Here is a 21,676-nt window from a genome sequence, read left to right on the forward strand (position 1 = left end):
CCACCCTCCGAGAAAGTGAAGAACCCCAACATGGATTTGCGTGAGGGAACAGCAGAGATGAAGTATGTTCGCATTGGTATCCTCATTTTGGCAGCTGCTAATTCTGGGTCACTTGACCTGGTGACTTTAACTTCCTTTTACTGCAATATGTTATGTGTAATTGCTATCAATACAGTAATAAAAAGGTTTCTAGGGCAAGTGGAAAGAAAGGGGTTGAATGTCTTGACTTTTTCCTTTTTCCTGTAAAATGTCTGGCCAAATTTGGGAGTGCCACAACACAAAGATCAGAGGTTGTTTTGAAGCCTCTGCTCTGTCTAAAGATGAAAAGCAAACAGGACAGAATCCCTTCTGAACTTCAGCTTTATGCTGTTACAGAGACCAAGAAAAAAAATAAAATTCCAGCAGCTCCAGCAGTCACAGCAGCAGTGCCGGGTGGTGCACAGTGGAAGGGGTCTTGTAGTCTTGACCTTCATTTTTGGTCAAACCAGCTTTCTGCAGCCTGGAGTAGGAGAGAAGACTACGATCCATGAGCTTCTTGCAGAGGCTAGTTCTGGCAGCGATGTTACGCTTGGCCCTTTGGAAGCTGGGAGCTTTCTAGATCCATTCTCTGAGCTGAATAAGGATTTAGCGAGTATAGAAAGGGGAAAAGGCTCCCTGATCCCTCTGCAATGGTCAAGAGCCAAAGAGACCCTCCTAGAAGTCTTATTTCACCCTGACATATGCATAGATACACACATAAATACATATATATATCTATATATGCAGCACCTAATGCTCTCATCTTGTACTGGAAAGAAATTCTTTATTTCTGTAAGATTCCATTGAGAATTTTGGGAGGAAAGAGTTTGATTTTTCCTTTGTTTGTTTAATATAAAGGGCATAGAAAGAGATGCTGAGCACAGAGGATTTGCCCTTAACCGTAATTTCCCCAAAGTCACTGAAGTAAAGTAAGGGAAGGAGTATACTTTAAACTTCCTTATCTCTCTAAACTGAAAGTTGTAATTGTTGTGGATCTTCTTAATCACATTAATTCCTCTGTCTGTACAGAGATTGAAAATTGTTAACTGATAATTATTATGTCTTTTAACCTTTTAATTAAAAAGTTAACTGCCATGGGTAAGTGCCAAGAAACATCTGAATGCTATACATTTTCACATCCTCTGGCTTCTGCAAAACAGAGCCAATCAAAGAGTCAAAACCCACAACACTCTCTAGGCTTTGAAAGGTTTGGGGAACTGAACTTATACTGAGAATGGCTTTCTTTACACCAAAGTTAAGGACACATCTGTGAATTACATTCTTCAAAATTCTTTGGCCAGACTGAAGAATCGACACTTATATTTGGGTGGGTTGTTTTTTTTTTTGTTTGGGGTTTGGTTTTTTGTGGGTTTGGTTTTTTTTTTTTAGGATAGAAGATGACTCACTGTACAGTAAGTCATGTCATGCAACTCTCTGGAGAAAAGACTAATTTTTTCCAAATTATATTTGATATATCTGTGATACCGACAGCAACAAGATTTTGTTGGAACCATTGACTCATTCCTCTTGCATGGGAACAAAGGTTAGATTGTAACAGAGGCCCTAAGGCCCAGATCTTCAAAGGTATTTTGTTGCTTAACTACGCGTGGGCATTAGCTTCTTAATTAAAACGTAAGAAAGACATACTAATGGGAGTTAAGCCTGTGGAAACTGTCTTTTTCCTACCTTTTAAACTTTTTACTTGGGCAAATTAGCTGATATGTATGATATGACCAGTCATACATCATACAGTGTCTAGGGCTATGCTTGTTAAATCTATTACTATCAAGCAGCAAACCAAAGCCTATAATTACAGCATGTTCTCTGTAATTAAGGTCATGTTCCAGATTCCCTTCTATTTTCCAGTATTCAAGGACACGCGTCTTTCTGAAATGAAAGCTTTCCATTTGAAAACAACATCCTTGATTTCAGCTGCAAGACAGTGGGTTTTTTTGTTGTTTTGGTTTGTTTTTTTTCCCCCAGGAAGTTTGTGTGGAATTGTTCCTTCTCTTTAAAAATTCACTTACACAAAGCAGCAAGGGGCATAGGTTTCATTTCAGTGTACTGAGCTCAAGTGCTGGGAAACATCAGTTTTTGCAATGACAGTCAAAATTCAAATATACTACCAGAGTGGCTCTGCTCTGATGGCATATGGAACATCTTTCAAGGCACAGACCTATTTTCATTTTGATCTTTTTTTGGGTGTGATTTGAATCAAATTTTGACTGAAAAATACAGCAGCCTAAGCTTCCATCTTCCTCTGCACTCTGTATTACTCCTGGAGTGACTCTGTAGCTAACCATACTTCTAATAAAACCACTTCACTTACCAGACACCTTCAATGGTGGGATCTAAAGCGAAGCAAGACCGTGCAGTTGCGCATCATGGCCAGTTACGAAGACTGAGCGTACAATTAGCTCTTCGGTTACATATATGCAGCACACGGTTCTCCAAGAATGCCTTGCTCAGTCTTGCCAAGAAGAGCTGTCTTCAGTCCCTTCAGACAGGTGAAACTCCTTTGGAAGCCTGTGAGCTTTTCTGCTTCAGGATCCATCTCAGATGCTCTCCTCGCTGCTGAGTCTTTCAGGTAAGTGGGAGTAAAAGGCAGTAAAATTGCAGTCATATGCCAGCAGACGAGATTGAACACATACCGAGCGCAGACATGATGAATAAGAAGGTGGTGTTTTAATAGTCATTTTTCAGAATATAACAGCTCTTGAAAATAGATTAGCTTAGAACATTTTCTCTATTTAGAAGTGTCACTACTTAGCTGTGCACTTAAGTAAAAGCTGAGCCTTGGGGCACCTTTAAATTAAAGGATTGCCATAGGTTAGAAAGGCTGTCAGCAAAGGAGTACCTCAAAACTAAAACTTGATTCCATCAGACAGCATAAATGACAGAATATAAATAAAACAAATATTAAAGTTATCTTTATTCTAAGAGCCTTCTGAAAAATTTAAGTTGCTGATATATTTCCAGAACTCAATATATGTCAAACTGAATTGGCTCATAAACTAAAATGTCAGAGCTCAGGCTGTACCCAAGATTAGGATGTACCTGTGCATCTGTGTTTGTTCAAGAGCTATTAAGTTCAGTAGGTCCACTGACCTACTCCTCCTGAAGTAGGAGAGGCACATAACATTTCAGCCCACAGTTTATCTCTATATTGCTTTGGTTGGCTGTGCAAGTTTTCTTGTGTATCATATGCGAACCTGGGAGGCAGGGAGCAAGATTTGTTCAGAGGGAGAGGGGGAGAGAGAACAGATGTATCTCTGCAGGTCAAGGGCTTTCATTGGGGAGAGGGGGGTCCTGTGCTCACTCAGGAACCTGTCTGAGTGCGGCTTATGGATCTTATACTGCAAATGCATGCTGCAATATATGCAAGCTGTCCGCAAAGCAGAGAGTCATTGCACGGAGAGCACGGCCATCACCATCAGCATCATTGCTCTAGAAGCAGATACCATGTCTGGTGCTGTATTTGAAAAGAGTGGTACCTGGCTATGAGCTCAAACTTAACGCAGGGCCCCGAGAAGGGAGGGATTCCCACCTCCTCCACTTCTCCACTAGCTAATCTGGGCAGCTCATTCCTCAAAACGCCAGTTCACATCAACCCTGTGCACAGGTACTGAACTGGGTCCGCAGGGATGTCCTGCGGTGGGTGAATGCTGCGGTGAGGGCATGGGGCTGAGTGCCACGGGACCTCTGGGCATCCCCATACCCAACTCAGTGTGCTCTCCAGTATGCCTCTCTTGGAAGCTGTGAACTCCTCAAAACAGGTCAGAAAATAAAAACATTATAAGCTCCCCTACTGAATCTAGTGCAAAGAGCCTTCTCTGCTAACATGCTTCTCTGTGCACAGTAGAGTACAGACTGAATTATCACCAGGAGATTTCCTGCTTCAATTTGACAGATTTATTTTGATGGTCAGTAGTGAGACCAATAGGACTTCCTCAGTGTCAACGGGAACTGAAAATATGTTTCTGTCAGTGGTCTGTATCACTTACCATGCAATTGTGAGCCCTTTGCTCAGAAATACTCCTTTAATAGTTTGTGCTAGCATTGTGCCTTGTACCCACAAGCTGACAGACCAATGGCACTCCTGTCAGAATATGAATACTCATGCAATGTACCCACAATTACTTTTCATTGGAAAATGTTGTCACATAATACAAAAGCTCCTCCAGGGGCTGAGCTTCATTACATTTACTTTGGGTCCTTACCCTGTACTGACACTCCTGAAGCTGCAGAACAAACTGCTACTCATGCAATGAACTCTTACCATGTTTATTGCCCACTTGGTCCACTCACAACAAGAGCTGGGACAATTAATGTAAATTGTAAAAAATGCCAGATGCTGATGGAGGTCCTGGGAATATCACCATAATAAAAGAGGACAAAGATGATATTTTAAATGGGGTCTTTCCCCTCTTTTGTTATTACTAGTAACCCAGAGAAGCCTCAAAACAAAACAAAACAAAACAAAAAAAAAAAAAGGAAGCTCTGTTCAGGCTTCAAATTCATAAAAAGTAAAGTCCCTGCAGTGTTGTGTTCCCCAGTTGTTAATGGTGGCATTCATACTTAACATATACCTAAAAATCATACATCCATACATTTGGTAAGGTTTTTCTTCTCCAATCACCTCATGCTGTGAACTGTTTTTTAAAGGAACTATGCATATCTGCAAACACGGCACTGGCTCAGGTTAAAGATGAAATACTAGTTGAATAATGTCAAAAACTGAAAATATGCCACTGTGTTCAACAGGGGACATGAAAGTCCTCCTCCTGCTGCTGGATCAACACTGTGTGGGTTCAGGTAATGCTGTCCAGCCCTCTACTTCCCCACAAGACTGGAATCCCAGATATCCTCCCTGAAAATCAAGATTGTGAAAGTCCTAGGGGCTGGCTCAGGCTAGTAATCATGTCAGTGACTGTGAAGAACAGCACTGGCTCTTACCTCGTCAGGAGACATTAAGTTTCTCCAGAGCAAGGATAAATCACAATTAGGCATTTTATTTCTGCCCAGAAGTCAGGAGAGCAAGTTTCTGAACTGATACAATAACATGTTTATCAGTTCGAGTAAATGGATATGAATGGATTCACAAAGGTAGGCAGGTCGGGTCTTGCCAACCTGGGAAATCAAGTGAAATAAAAGGCAGCATCTTTCTTCTTCAGAGAAAATTTACCTCCTTCTCCGGCTGAGGACTCCAGTGCCCATCTTCAGCTCGTGTCCTCAACCTCCTCATCTTTCCTAACACCCTGAAGGAAGCAGGAGGCAAACCACGCATCTACCACCCTCCTGCTATCAACCCTTGCCTCAGGTGGTGTCACCCCCACATCCACAGTCCTGTGCAGGCCCTGATAAAAGGTCTCTCTACATCTTTTTTATAAGCCTCCTTTAAGTACTGGAAGGCTGCAATAAGGTGTCCCCTGAGTCTTCTCCAGGCTGAACAACACCAACTCTCTCAGCCTGTCCTCATAGGAGAGGTGCTCCATCCCTCTGATCAGCTTCGTGGCCCTCCTCTGGACTCGCTCCAACAGCTCCATGTCTCTCCTGTACTGGGGCCCCCAGAGCTGGATGCAGTACTCCAGGTGTTGTCTCATGAGAACGGAGTAGAGGGACAGAATCACCTCCCTTGACCTCCTGGCCACGCTTCTTTTGGTGCAGCCCAGGATACGGTTGGCTTTCTGGGCTGTGAGCACACATTGCTGGATCATGTTGAGCTTTTCATCCAGCAACACCCCCAAGTCCTTCTCCTCAGGGCTGCTCTCAATCCATTCACTACCCAGTCTGTACTGGTACTGGGGTCGCCCCGACCTAGGTGCAGGACCTTGCGTTTCTCCTTGTTGAACATGAGGTTCACATGGACCCACTACTCAAGCCTGTCAAGGTCCCTCTGGATGGCATCCCTTCCTTCTAGTGAATCAGCTGCACCACTCAGCTTGGTGTCATCTTCAAATGTGCTGAGGGTGCCCTCAATTCCACTGTCTATGTCACTGATGAAGAAATAAATAGTGTTGGTTCCCATGCGGAGCCTTAGGGGACACCACTCATTATTGGTTTCCACTCAGACACTGAGCTATTGATTGTAACTCATTGGATGTGGCCATTCAGGCAATTCCTTATCCATCTAACAGTCCATCCATCAAACTCATATTTCTACAAGTTAGCAGCAAGAATGTTGTGGGGGACTATACCGAAGGCCTTAAAGGAGTCCAAGTAGATGATATCTGTAGCTTTTCCCTTGTCCACTGATGCAGCCACTCCATCATAGAAGGTCACCACATTATTCAGGCACGATTTCCCCTTGGTGAAGCCATATTGGCTGTCATTACCTCTATGTCTTCCATATGTTTTTATGTCTTCTAGGAGGATTTGCTCCATGATCTTACTGGGCATGGAGGTAAGGCTGACTGGTCAGTAGTTCCCAGTGTTCTCCTTTTTACTCTTTTTTTAAAATGGGTGTGATGTTTCCCTTTTTCCAGTCACCAGGGACTTTGCCTGACTGCCATGACTTTTCAAATCTGATGGAGACTGGCTTGGCAACTACATCAGCCAATTACCTCAGGACTCTGGGATGCATCTTGTTGGGTCCCATGGATTTACGTAAGTTCAGGTTCTTTAAGAAGTGGTCTCAAATCTGATCTTCACTTTCAATGGGAAGTACTTCATTCCCCCAGTCCCTGCCTTGAGGTTTGGGGGCTTGACAGATGTGGGAAGAGAGATTACCATTGAAAACTGAAGCAAAGATGTGCTGAGTACCTCAGCCTTCTCCATGTTGGTTGTCATCAGCTTTCCCATTTTATTTACCAGAAGGGTAAATTTTCTTCTACCTTCCTTTTCTGGCCAGTGTACCTGTAAAAGCCCTTCTTATTATTCTTCACATCCCTTGCCAAATTCAACTCCAGCTGTACCTTAGCTTTTCTGATCCCATCCCTACATACCTGCGCAGTGTCCCTATATTCTTCCCAAGATATGTGTCCCTGGCTCCACTGCCTGTGGAGCCTCCTCATGCTTGGGTGGAGGAACCCAGCCCACGTCTGCTGGGGAAGAGCACTGGGAAGAGCGCAAGGCCAGGCAGGGGCCAGGCAGGCTTTCAGGCAGGAGCAGAGGGAAAGCCATGGCAGTGGTGACTGCAATGGGATGGCTCCATGTGCCCCTCCATCACTGTGCATCTACTGATGGGTGGCACATGAAGGTGAAGCTGCGGTGCCTGTCCCTCTGCAACTCAAAGGGGAAAGGCGGTTTCCAGAAAGGTCTCATAAAATGTATTTCACTGCCTCTATTAAGATTGGCCCTGTACATACATTTTGATGAAGACAAGAGGCTTCTGCAAGGTAGTCTCTGGAAGTGGAAAGGTTTGGCAAGCTTCTCGGGCTTTCCAAAATAATGCGTTAACTTTTTTATTGATTTGAGAAAAAATTGAGGAGCTTAAATGCATTCCGAGAGCAAACTGAATCTATATTCACAGATGCATGAGAGAGCATCTGAATGTGTATTGCCAAATACAGTAATTGTGCTCCACCAAAAGCTGGATGCTGGAGTATAAGAGCACACTTTCCAAAGTTTTGTTTTGATTATTCGTTCAGAAAAAAATGTCAGAAGGACTCTTTTCCATATACCTGCAAAAGCAGCTAGATGAAGAAATGCTATATATTTTAACAAAAATGGCAGTGAGACTCACATTATGACTTGAGCTTCGCAGCAGTAAAGAACAAAGCCAGGCGGTAAAGAGCGCCGTGAAACTTTGGCTGTTTATCCCAGTCTGTACGCATTAATTCTCATTTTCAGGCTACCTCCAGCACGTAGTGTTTGAAGGGCCGCTCCCACCCTGAACTGGGTGACCGAGTCCATCCCCAGCTCCCAACCTGCAGCAGTAGCCTCCCCCGGTGACGGTCCCCTTCCCCTGCAGCGATGCTCCGGGACCACCCCAGAGGGGAGCGCCGCTTGTGCCGGGCGTTTGGGGACAGCGGCAGTCCCGGTGCGTGTAACCGCTGTTTTCTGAGAACGAGCGCGCACCGGGGCTCCTGCCTCAGGACCTCCGCCCTGCCCGCTCCACCGAGAAGGAGGCGGCGGGTTCCCGGCTGCGCGGGTCCGGGACCACCGGGCTCCGGGTACCCGCTGCCGCGAGCCAGCCGGACGCCGCCGCCGCCGCCAGGGGGCGCCGCGCCCTCTCGGATGGGGGCGCGAGGGGCTCGGCGCGGGCGCGGCGCTGATTGGCTGGCGCGGGCCGGGCTGGGCGCGGGGCGCCGCTTCTTAACGGGCGGCGCGAGGCGGCGGGAGCGCTGTGCCGGGCGGGCTGCTGCGGGCCGGGCTGCTGTGCCGCGGCGACATGAGCGAGGTGAGCGGCCCGTGGGGCGGCGGGGTCCCGGTGGGGGAATCGCTGCAGCCCCTCGGAAAGCGGTCCGGGAGGTTGGAGCGTGGACAGCACTCGACGTTGAACTTAACCGTCGCTTTCCGAAGGGCAGCTGGGGGGGGGACTGAGTGCTTCCCGGGCTGGGAACTCGGTGAGGCTCCGCTGTGCTTCCCCGGCGGAGCTGGTGGACCTGAGAGGTGTCTCTTTGCTGGGTGTGGAGTCTGAAGTGTAGAGCTTCTGTTAAATCCCGGCTTCTGATACACAGCTCTCCACAGGTGTGTGTGCGCTTCAGAGTGTCAAACGAGGCGATGCTTCACCCTTTGAAGGGCTATGTGCACCACTGGAGAAGCACTTATTAAAAAAACCCTAATAATTTTAAAATGTATTTGATGCTTTCCTCTGCAGATTTAGTAAGTTGTGTGAAAGTTATCTGCTGGAGCTCATGGGAAAAAAAATGCCCTGTTTGTAGTTGGATGCTGATGTAAACTTTATAAATAGTGTCCTGGGAAGGATTACAATTAAGGAAAAAATGTAAATAGTGTCAAATGTTGAAGGATCACTTGTACCCTTGTAAATAAATAAGCTGAAAATTTTTGGGTTTTTTCCAGTGGAAAAGTTCTGTGGGGTGAAATAGTATTTTTGTTATTTAGGTGTTGTCAGGCAGGATGACTACTTGACAGTGTAGTCAGACAAATGCTGGGCAGGTTCAGCTGGCAGATCCCACATTCTCTAGTGTAACTCTTTCTTTAGGAATCAGTAGAGCTACCTGTATGTACACCTTACCTAGCACCTATTTTTGGAGGCTGTTTCCTGGTATAAAAGACCTGCTGCTTTATTAACAAATGGGTATTCCTTTCTTCCCAGCAAAAGTAAAATTAAGAGCAACACCAAATAAGTTTTAACTAGCTGTTGTGCAGGTGTTAGTCTGTTGTATCTTTAGATGAGGTGTAAACCTGAGATGGTAATGCAGTAGCATGGCCTCTGGTTCGGGGATTTATGAGGAGGAAGCTTACATCCTGGCTTGCAGGTCAGGCTAAATGGGGAAAGCAGAGGAAATCCTCATCGTGCTTTGCTGCTGCTTGCAGAGATCAGGCAGTCCAGGTGTAATGCGTCAGGCTCTGACTTCTCAGCTGCTGCCTGTATTTATATCAACTGGATAGAGTTCAGGCAGTGTGGAGTTTTTTGCAGTCACTGTCCCTTTGCTACCCAGGCTAGCTGAAGCATCAGAGGCAACAATGCTATTCTACTACTTAAAGGTAGTGTTCAGGGAAAAATCTTCCAGTGAGGAGTAACAATTGAGTGTTACTGCTGTACTTACTGTAACTGTGCAAGGCACTTTTTGTTACAGCCCTGTGCTGGGTTGTATTTGCTCAGTAATAATCTCTTCATGGTTTGAATTAGATTGCTTGCCTTTAAGATTTTAAAAGTCCTGATGAACACCAAGATCATCCCTAATACCAGCATAGGGGTTCTCTATTCATAATACATTTCCTTGTGCCTTCACAGAATACTGTTTCTAGCAAACCCTCAGAGCTGGAAATCATGTCTCTTTCTCTAAGCCCTGTATGTATGACACTTAGCACTGCACTCAGTGTCTTCTGTGCTACTGTCATTCAACTGACAATATTGGAGACTTTATCACTCACAGCTCCCAGGAAGCTTTTCTTCGTCACTGTTAGTTTCCTGTCAGCTATTACTAAAAAGATGATTGTTTAGCAAAAAAAACCAGATGAAAGCAACTGGACCAGCCCAAACCATCTCACTGCAAAAGACTGTTAAAAAATGAGGCAAGAAAGATTAGCAGAAAGCAAGCTCCTTAGGCAGGTGTTTGCTGTATTTGAATGGGGTTCTGGGTGGATTTCACTTGTAATGCTGTAACTGAAAAAAATATTTTCTTTATTTTCATCTACTAGAAAATCTGAGGACAGGTTGATTGAAAAGAGGCTTGTGTAGAGCCATCAAAAGATTATCCCAAATAGAATGGTGTTGGGAGAGTGGGAAGGTTTTCTGCTTTATGGTAACAATTGTCAGGATTTGAGTGGAGCTTGAAATGTGGCTGCAGAAATCTCTGAAGTGAGATTTCGTATCCCTCAAGTTATTTGTTGAGACTTTGCATGGATTCTTATTTTACTGCTTCAAGCAAAATTGACTTATTCCTGCTTATGGGCAGTGATTACCAATCTCCTGTGGAGAAAGCTGGACAGGAAGCAGCCATTCATCTGACTAGAGTACTCTTCTATTTTCTAGCAGCTAACTATTTTTTTCAGGAAGGATAAAGAAGTTTTTGCAGAAAAACCTCTCACTTCTTCCTCTGCAATATTTGTTTGAAAATGTGTTTAAGATGCTCTGTGTGCTGGGCAAAAGTCTGGTTCTGTAGCTAGCTACAGAGTATTTGAGGTATAAGAGTTTATCCAGTAGCATTGCAAAATATGATTAGTGCTTCCTGCTGCTTGGTTTTGGTGGTAGGTAGATCATTTAGTTATATGGAGATTGTCTCAGGAATGTCACTATATACTGAAATGTGCTTTTAGGTGTTGAAGTAGCTCTGAAAAACCTGTCCTGAAGTAACTGAGGAGCCTTTTTCTCTAGATCTATAGGTGTTTTCCTTTATTCTTAATGAGCCTAGAGAAAAGAGCCATGCTAGAAAATATTGCTACTGTCAGCGAGTATCCATGAGATGCAGCCCTTGTTCAGTGAAGGTTTCTAGTCACATAAGATGAACTGGGGGAAGTAATCTTGGGTAATGGGTTCAGAGACTAATACCAAATGGCTATTGACAGCCAGTAGTTTCACCAATGAGTTGCTAGACTCACAATTGGCATAAATTTGATTCACTGCAGGGAATCATGTCGTCTTATCAGTAGTTTAACTATCTGGCATGTTGCAGATGACGTCTGGTCATGGTGACTGTATTCCTCTGGCACAAAGGTTCACAAGAAGTATTTCATCACACAAACTTTTAGATATTCACTGCCACTTTTGCCTCCTGTGTTGAATAATTTTGGCTGTCATCAGGAATCAGGTCTGGACTTGGGAAGGAGTACACTCAAGCAATATGGTGCTACAGCCCTGGATGCTGTTCTTGTGGTTCTGGGATGAAGCACACATGTAAGGAGTCAGAGCTTGAAACAGCATTAGCAGAGATTGCCTTGTTGAATGCATTTATTCCCTTTTGATATTAGGAGTCAGAGTGGTATTGCTGGTGTAGGGGAGGAGTTCAGCTTTAATACATGTTATTTAGTTGTCTGACTTTGGGAGAGCCATTCAGGAAATCTGCCTAATCAGCCTACATGCACCTGTGATTTAAGGGAAGAACTTGCATTGGAAGAACCTTACACAATGGGAATGAAGTGCTGTACTGATTGCTGAGGTGCACCACCTAAGGCAGGGTTTGAGCCAGCAGCTTTATGTATTTGAGGAGCAGCCTAGCTACCAGACAGTAGCAAGAATTTTCTAGCTCTCCCTTTGAAATGGGCATGAAGCAACCAGGCACATGAAATTGATAAAACAAGAGAGCTGTTAGGGCTTGGACTCCATAGATTGCTTAGGTTTCTTAGTTGAGGAGGCAAGAGCTGGGTACTTGATCTCTGCATAAATGTAGGGGTTTTGGTCAGGCTTTGAATACGAAGAACACAATGTCTTGTTTCTTTTAAGCTACAGCAAGCTCTTTCCCTTTGCCTTATGTTGCTTCTGGGCTCTTGAATCCTGTAGCAACTGCTGTGTTGTGTTCACCTTCAAAAGGATCATGAAGAGTGCTTGTGTGACCTGTAATAGGGATGTGTAGGGCGTTCATGGGGGATGAGCTGCCATGTGGGGCATGCTTATTCAGACAGCTCTCTTCTGCAGCCTGGAGTACTGAATCTGTTTTGGAGCTCAGATCACCTTCAGTGGTAGGTACCCAGGTAGCCAACTCAGAAAAGATGAAGGCTTCACTGGAAAGTTGACACAGCCTAACACTGGGGTCAGAGATATTTTTCTGAAAATTGAGCTTCACCAGTCCTTAAGGTGTGTGCATAAGACTAATTGCCAAGGCAGTCTCTGTGGCTGTTTTCAAAACCAGTAATACCTCATGGACTGCTGGTTTGGACATGCCCCTAAGCTGGCAGAGTAACAGAGGGTGTTGTCTTCCCTCCAGGCTGAGGGAGAACCTGGAACGTGTCCCTGTCACTCTGGACAAGTGTGGTCACCAGAAGGCTGTAGGAGAAGGAGGGACATGTCTGAATGTGAAACATCAGGTGTACATGGAAGCTTCAGTCTGAAACTGTAGCTGCTTCAGGTAGTTAAGTGGGAAAACTGGGGTTCTGTCATGGATTGCTGTTCTGAATTCAGTTGAAAGTGTTCCACTGAAATGGTATTTAAGGTCTTGGAACTGGATGTATTGAAACACTGACAAGAGGATTGTACACCAATAATCCTGATGGCACTAAATCAAAGAGCTGGTGTTTGTAGGGGGAAAACATGCCATATTTGTTTAGAGGAGCTTATATTCCTATGTGTGCAGTCCTGGGGGATGTCAGAGCCAGCCAGTGGTCTTAGGGAGGCCCTCCTGGATGTATTTTTCGGATACCGCCATGACCCCCAACTGTTAACTACTGGCCTCTCTGAGGCTATAACCACAATAGGTACAAAACTGTGTAGATCTAAAGTGTAGCAAGAAGATGGCAGGGTGGAAGAGGAAATTCTGCAGCTGTTGCAGGATGGGGGTGGGACAGATAAGGCACATGAACATCAGTTTTTGATTTAACTCACATCTATTTATTAGCTGAGTGGTAAATTGCAGCTCAAAAGAAGAGGAAGGGAGAACAATAAGTTTTAGATCTGTCACTTTGCCTACTCCTTCCATCAGTGTGGTTTCAGTGGGATCAAGCATCTTCTAAAATAGCACTTAGAAGTAATGTTGGAAATTGATCTTAATTTGGTGAAACTGGCAGACATACTGCTCAGAAAGAAGCACACTGATTTTCTTGCAATGTATAGAATGCCAACAGATTAATAAGGGACAGTTAGCTTAATTGTATGCTTCAGATGTCATGTTTCCCTGTAATAGAGTAACTTAAAGCAAAAACTCCTGTATTTGTAAACCAGGAAAACTCCCACCTTCATTCTGCAGTACTTGATAATAGAATATCATTTCAGGTTGCAAAGGCATATCAGTTTCTAGTCCAACATCCCTTGCATTGGCAAGTTTAGAGTCATCTTCCAACAGTTTCTACATTAACTAGATCATGCTAATGATGAAACATGGTGTATATAGCAGTTAACTTGAGCAGGAACAGTGGTGGCCTTTTCATCAAAGGTTGCTAGGTGTTTGTTTATTGATTTTAATAAAATATTTGATTTCTAGGCAGCTATTTGCTATTGTCTGTCTTGCTTTTTTTTAGGGATGACTTGGAAAATGTCTCAGTGTTTACACGTTTTACTCCTCTAATTTTGCTACAGAAGAACTTGTAATAGAGTGGCTAGGCCTAGACACTGGGTATGTAAATCAAAGACACCCACGTCTTGGCTGAAGAGGATTGAGAGAAGGCTGCACGCATCAGAGGAAAGCTATACCTTCAGCCTGTCACTTGCAACAGAGCCACATAACACTTCTCTGCAAGGCGTAGGATCTTCTAATGAAAATGAATAATGCACATTCTTCCCCTTTCTAAGAAAAGGTGTTCTGTTTCCTTCAGTTGTTTGGATATATTAGATAAGTAGAAACTGTCAAATCATAAATAATAAATCCTTTTTCTCCTTCTTTCTGTACTTTAAATTAAAAAAATCAATATTTATTTCTCTTATGGAAAGAGATTGAAGAGACTGACTATATAAGCTACCTTTCTCTTAATAGGAAAATGAATGGTAATCTTGATGGAATAAGCTCAGAGCAAGCAACTGTGGAAGAGCTGCAATAGTGAAACTTATTAATGACAAGATTTGAGGTTAGAATTTATCCCCATTCTCCAAGTCCGCTCCCTCCGAGACCAGACCAGTTTCCTTTTAGGTAAATTGGGCAATTGTCACATAGGCCAGGTCTTGGGCTGGTGCTATCTTATCTGATCAATTCATACCTAGTGAGATATAATCTTATTTATGCACTAACATGGAATTTGGAGGAAAAAGCATAAGTTTTAGTCAGAAGAAATGAAAATTGTCTGTCTATATACCTTGAATATTAGTTACAGCTGAGCTGTCTTTTCTCTTAAGAGAAAAGTATTTTAGACACAGAATGTTTTTTTTACATTATCACCTTAATATATAGTGTATGAAACATGACCTTAACCAGTGGTACAGCTGATACTGTGAGTATTGTGACAGTAGACAGAATGATGTTAGAGATCTCTTAAAACTGAAAGGAAGAAACAAAAGGAAAAAATGAAACTGAAAGGTGGTGTCCTTCTGTCTGACTTTGGAGACTTCAAAGATTCCTGGACTGAGACAGCAGGCTGGTGAGAAGAGTGGCACCAGGTGTGAGGGCCTCAGATTTTTCTAATGTGTGGAGAGACAGAGCTCTAACTATGGCAAAATATATGCAAGTGTATGTTTAGTGTCTATAACAGTCTTAATGTCCAAATGCCTGACAGAAAGGTCTGAGCTGTTCTGTCACCAGCCTTATTTGCTGTTCCTTGGCTGACAGGTTTGATTCTAGCTGTGCTGTGGAGTCAGCTGCTGGATAGTGCAAGCAGGACCAGAAAGCTGCAATAGTAAAACCAGAAAAACCTGAACCAAATGTTCAAGTTATAATGGTTTAAACCTGGAAAGGGTATGCATTGCTGTGGAAAGTCATGTTGGATCACAGTACAACATGGATCTCCTAAAAGTGAAAAAGGGGGGCATGCTGGCTAGCTGTACACCCTGGTGTAGATGTATTTGTAGGGATTTTAGTATACCTTTTCTGGGAATGATGGAGCACAGTTCAGAAATGCCCAGGATAGCACTGACTAGGGCTATCCCTGGAAACATGGAGTTGTTCTGTTATGCTAAAGCTTGTTAAGCTTGGCAAGAGTTATCAAGCTCTTCTGGAGTGAATCAGACAGCTGGAACTGTCCTGTCAAGTCAGCATCTCCTGTAGGAACTAGTAGGATTGCACATGAGAAGCAATTTTTCACAGAAAGTGCCTTAGTTTTGTAGGGGGTGGAAGAGAACTTTCAAGGAAACGAGGGATCTGCACAGCTTCAAAATCACTGGGCAGAGTGCTAGAAAGCAGACAGTCCCCTTGCTAATGCTTGGATTTGCATCTCCATGTGTCCTGTGACCTGCAAAATAAGCCTTGCTACCCAGCAGGTACCACTGGTCTGGGCACCTGGCTGTCTTGGTGATGCTTTTGTTCTCTATGAATCTAACACTAGAGGGATTACCAGGCATTGAAATAAGTTAGCAGCATTCTGACTGCAGGAGAAAATACATTTCAAGGAAAAGGCTGTCAAGATCATAACTCCTAAATTGGTCCAAGTGTGTAACTAAGCAGATGGGGTGAAAATGAATAGATCTGAGGCTGTCTTTGATTTCTTGAGCGTTTTGGTGATATTAGACCTTTTCCTAGTGATGCTCAGGATATGAAGGAGGACCAGTGATTTGTGGAAAAATGCTATGATGTCTATAAAAACATTCCCACAAAAAGTTTGTCTTTAGTGAATTGGTGTTTCTGATCCAGACTTAAACTGATCCGTCTCTGATGGGTGCCACATACTAATGTACCTTTGCATCCCTACTAAGAAGCTGTGTGTTCAGCAAAGCCCTCAATAGGCAGTAGGGTGAGGTTGGGTTGATCAGATGAGTGCCTGCTTCTAGACAATGAGGAATTTGGGCTTTGGGTGACCACAGTGGATTTCCCTTTAAAAGGGACCAAACAAGGTGAGTGCAGACTTCATCAGACAGATGCAACATAATCTGGTGAAGGAGAAGCTTGCCTGAGACGAGCCACAGTATAATGCCTAGCTAAACATGAAAACACATCTGAAAATGCTGAAGTCCAAGTTTGGGTGGGGCAGTAGGGGAGAGGTACAGAGGCATGAAAATAATTCTCATAAAAATCACAAGCATGTCTTTCATTTGAATTTCAGGGCTTTTCATTCTGTAGATTGAATGTTTCAAGTAATGTGATTCTTGCTGTCTCTTTCTGTTGTAGAAAATATGCTTTTCTTTCACATCCCTAGGATTAAATTATTTTTCTTTTAAAATATTGAGTAACCTGGATGTTGACTCTTTTAAGCACATAATTTTAACAGTAGTTGAAATACTCTGAAGAATGCTTTTTTGAACTTAAGAGGCAGTATGTGGTATTCAGGAAGGAAATCTGAATGATATTGAAATCTGGTTCCTTGAATTCCAAACATGTATTGGTAAAATGTGAGGTAAAGGGAGAAAGAAGATAAAACCGCTACAAATAAGAAGCGTTAACTTGATAGGAAAGAGGAAGAGCATATTAGGCAAGAGGGGATGGCTAGGCAGGCAGCTTTCTGCAGATGGCATGGTAGAAAGATAAGATAATGCGGCTTCATAGCTTCTTCATACATATCACTACTCCACTCAGATCTGACAGATACACACTCACCACCAGAAAAGAGCAAACACATTGATGGCTTGGCGTGCTTTAAAATGCATGTGCCAGCACACATGTGCCGCAGTTTAAGCAGGGCAGCCAAATGCCTAAGGCAGGCCAGCTTCATGCCAATTTTAATTTGTCAGTTAGATTTGGCTAGCTATCACTTCTTTCCTTCAGCATATTTTGCAAGCTACTGGACAGCATTAACATCCAAGCTGAATGAACCTCTTGAGCAAGATTACAGGAGACCCTCTCTGTTTCACAGGGCTTTTATTCCGAGTGTGGTTTAGCATTCTTTGCTTGGACTAAAAGCTTGATGCGTTTCCATCTTGGAACTGAGATCTGCAGATGCAGAAACACTGGTAGCAAAGGATCTAGCATTAATGTACATTGCAAAAAAAACCCCAGGTTGCAAATTATCTGAATTCTAGCAATATCTTTCATGGTTGTGCCATGTAAGCCTTTAATAGATGTTTTTGACTGCAGTGTGTCAGGCAGCACACAGCTGGATCTAAGTGAAGGTTATTATCTGCTTTCTGCATGAAACGTCTGAGGAACCTATTTTCTGTCTAGTTAGGGGATGGGTATGCTAGAATACTAAGAAAATGAATGCAGGACTTTTCTGGAGGAGCACATTAGGGTCCTTTTAATGGTGTTGCATGATGGTTTGTCATGTTCATGTGTGAATAAGGTAAAAATGTCTAGTTGTGTAACACTTTCTTTCACTTTATATGCAAGGCACAAAGTGCAGAATGGAGCCTGATACATAATGGGAAACTGAAGACAGAAGGAAAGACTGATTACTTGGAGTGAAGAATCTTACATGTTTTTATTGAACTTGAATTGGAAAACACAGTTCTATGGAGGCAGAGTGTTTGAATCAATGCAGGGCGGCTTTTGCTGAAATTGCCTGACCACATTTCCTTTGGACTCATGCCACAGCTAGAGCACAACAGGAACTGTAGAGCACTTTTAGGGCAGGTAACCTGGTAGGTCTGTCCTGGGCCTGAGGACCCTGGGAAGTACCTACAGCTGCTCAGTGAACATTACTTTCTTATCTGCTGCTATTAACAATGAAGCTGATAGCAGCATCAGTTTCACTGAGCAGCTGCAGGGTCATGGGAGCTTCTGATTTGTGGAAATCCTTATTTTTTGCCAGCTCTTGGACAGAGCTGGTGACTTGGCTTTTCTGCTTTCTGTGTGTGTCGTATTTGATTGCTGTTCCTGATTCCTGGCAATCAAGGTGACCTTGTGCATCACCCTGTCCATTCTCCTTTGGAGTGTGGCAGGGTCGTTTCTTGTAGCTTGGCTGCTGTTTAGATTCATAGTGCCAAGAGCTTTGCTCTGAACTGCATCACTTCAAACAAAGCAACTCCCCCAAAGTCTCAGCAGGTCAGATCTGACAGATTTGAACAACATGGGACAAATCCTCTGTCAAGCAAGGCTCCATTTTGAGGCAGCTTCAGCAGCCAATTCAGGGTTCCCCTCACATGAATCTCCTCATGGCACAGAGCCAGAGATAACAGGTTTGCATCATCTCTGTGCAGCCCCTGGGCAGGGTGCCTTGCCAAGGCTGCAGCATGCTCTCAGTCCAGTGATTCCCCTGTTACTGGAATAGCCCTAAAGAAGTTACTGTCTTAGCTGCAGATGGCTGGGGGGTTGCTGGGAGTTGTTCCCTGTGACTAGACTGGCTGCCCCAGGGTTCGAGGAGTAGAGTAAGTGATGCATAAACATTCTCACTGTTGTCTTGAAAATCAGAAGGCTTTGCCCTAGGGTGAAAGCAGAAAGTTCCTTTGCATGGCAACTTAAAACTGCCATTATTAGTACCTTTTAAAAACCTGGCTGGCCAGTTTCTAGTGCAGTCTAACAGACTGTAACATCTGCTTACCTCTGAAATATGTAGGGGAAATAGGAAGAAACTGAGAACAATTTTTTTAATTGTACAACTGGAAACAAAAAATGCTAACAGAAAAAATCCCAGAGTTTTTGCAGTCTGGGAAGAAGCAGCCTGTTTTAATAATGATAGTCAATATGATCAGATATGAAGCAATTTGTCAGTGCAGACTTTTGCCATTAATAACCCAAGCTGTCCCTTGAAGACAGCCTCTAACTCAATTACAGCTAGCTTTGTAGCTCAGCAAATTAAATTACCCTAAACTTCAGAAGGGTTTGGAAGAATGAAATAAAGTAAATATTTGTTACAAAAACACTGTCTATAATCAGTTATATTATGCCTAGGCAAGGATCCTGATCTGTTAATTGGCTTAGAGCACTCTGCCCATCTGGGGATGCTAATATTAAAGGATACCCAAGATACTGTCTGAATGCAAATGCTTTTCCCAGATCCCCAAGGTTCTGACTGGCTCCTAATAAGATGCCACAGTCATTGCCATCAACTGTCTGTGTAAGCCTTGGCCATCTGTGCAGGCAATAATTTAGGCTACACGAACGCTCCTGCATTGCTCCATGTTTTGCTCTGTTGTTGAGTAAAGATTGCTAGGAGGTAATGCAACATCAGAGATACAACATGCTATATTTTATGGTATGAATGTGCTCTGGTTTTCAGTTCCCATAACAAGATTGCAGTGTCCCCCCCCTCATGGTATTGTCTGTTGCCTGTTCTGTTGCCCTGGTACAACTGTTTGTGGACCAGAGACATCAACTACATTACTGAAATGATCAACAGAAACAATTAAACTATGTATTTTTTAGCTAGATTGCTTCAATGATTGTTTTCAACACAGCTCTGAAGGGTTATTTTTAACTTGAGTAATTTTGGTGCTCCTATTGTCTGTATGACCTTGCAAACAATTGTATCCAAACAAAGGAGGCCTTGGCGATGGGAAGGTGTGGTTGGATTGGGCTTGATTGGGAAGTAGGAGTTTTTAAGGCAGGTTTCCTGCCCCAAAATGCTATTTCTGGAACTGTAGTGCCAGCTCTGATGCTACCAAGAGATAAGAAATAATAGGAAGAAAAAAGGAAGACACCACCTTAAGAACCTCAGTTATTTTTCATTTACGCCATCTAGCTTAATCAATTTTTAAGTAATTGAAATATTCTTCTTGGGTCACCTTGATGTTTCCCCCTTTATCAATTTCCAGTGTAATTAGGATATGGGCTGTATCACCCATATCCAAATGAGAGTTGAGGTAATGTTTTGGCAAGTGGTGTTAGAAGGCTTATTCTGTAGTTGATTTTACCCTCTCTGCCCTTTGCTAAACAAAACCTAATATGCAGTTTAGAGAAATTCCGCAGTACCACATTGAGGTTCTAACTCTACTCATGCAAGTAATTTTGCTGAATTGAAGACAGCTACTTGTCCACATATGAGTTACCTTGGTAAATAAGCCTTGCAGGATCAAATCCTCTATTTCCTGCAGGAAAAAGAGGGATTACTTCTCATGGCAGGCATGGTAATTAACAGGATTTGGGAAATACATTCTTGCAGCTGCTTTCAAAATTAACTTCAAAGATTCCATTAATCCCTGCCTGAGAAAAAAATAAATTATGATTACAATGTCTTTGGAGAAATATCTGCTTAATAATGTTTTAATTTAAAATATGCTAATAACCTAAATATTAAGCAAGCTACTGTTTGTGCTAATTATGTTGATTGCATTTGCTGTTGGTGTAAATATTCTGTTTAGAACATTATATTGAATCTGAATACAAAACCAGCAGGTTGTCACTGTACTGATTTATAAATTACAGCCCATCAGTGGCAAAAGTGGGGCACAGTGAAAGTTCTTCTGTTAGAGTATTCTAAAGCAGCACTGTGAGTTCTTATGTCCCAGACAGTGATTCTCTCTGCCCATTTTCATCAGGTACCTCTTATTTAACCTGAAAGAATGCTGGGTGCTGAAGCTCTGGCTATGTACACCCAGAAGTGCTTGTTCTGAGGACTTACCTCCAGCCAAAAGCTCTGTCTAGACAAAAGTGAACAAATCACACCTCTTAAATTGAGGCAAATGCCCTAACTCTAACAGCCCTGTGATTAAGGTGCTCTGCCCATTGGGTGGAGTATGCATTTTGCAAAGGTATGTAAATAAAATTTGTTTGCAATGTGTTCATTGTCCATGTCAAACAATAACCCAGGAGTAGGGACTGCAACCCTGTCTTTCAACTACCCTGAGAAGCCCCAGCTTCAAGGTTACTCTTGCAGATCCCATTGCTTTTCTGTGCCTGGTTGTCCAGTGGATCAACTGGAAGGCCAGGGCTTTCCACCAGCATGTCTCTCCATGCTGTCTCATGGGAGTTGTGGGTTTACCCTGAATAAATAGTACCTAAACCTGCATGTCCTCCTTCCCGGGGAAATGCAGCGACCAGTGCATCAGCCTTGTTAACTTCTGACAAATACTACTGTGGTTTCTAGGATGACAATGTGCATGTTCGTGTGCCTGCAGTGACTACAAAAGTCATAAAAAACCAGTGCTGGTCACTGTGCCAATTTTTAGCTATTGCAGTTTGAATCCCATCAGTTCATCTCAGCCTACCTGTGGAGTTTTAATTTATTAAAATAGCTATAGGAGAGCCTTAATAAAATTAAGGACAATCAAGAGCTACTCAAGTAGAATACTGCTTGACCCATGAAGATAATTACAGAAATTGTCAGAATGCCAGGGATTGTTTAGTTTTGACAGCCAGTATTGAAAGATGGATTCTGGCACCCTTGCTCTGGCAATATTATGCTGCCCTGGCAACACAAGACAGTGAGAAAACTGGCTATAGAAAACTCCTATTGTGTAAAGGAGCATGCAGAGAAAGTGCTACATAGG

At 43.2% G+C, this 21,676-nt stretch overlaps 1 protein-coding gene across 1 annotated transcript in view; it reads left to right on the forward strand.

Annotated features, from left to right (window-relative positions):
• Positions 1 to 8,278: 8,278 nt before the first annotated feature.
• PCP4 (Purkinje cell protein 4) overlaps positions 8,279 to 21,676 on the forward strand; it is a 56,542-nt gene continuing 43,144 nt past the window's right edge. Inside the window, exon 1 of the mRNA XM_054820397.1 lies at positions 8,279 to 8,359. Within this exon, the coding sequence (XP_054676372.1) occupies positions 8,351 to 8,359 (9 nt within the window). The 5' untranslated portion in view covers positions 8,279 to 8,350. The remainder of the gene's footprint in view (positions 8,360 to 21,676) is intronic.

This window comes from Grus americana, chromosome 1, assembly GCF_028858705.1.
Source record: "Grus americana isolate bGruAme1 chromosome 1, bGruAme1.mat, whole genome shotgun sequence".
In the NCBI taxonomy this organism is placed as follows: domain Eukaryota; kingdom Metazoa; phylum Chordata; class Aves; order Gruiformes; family Gruidae; genus Grus; species Grus americana.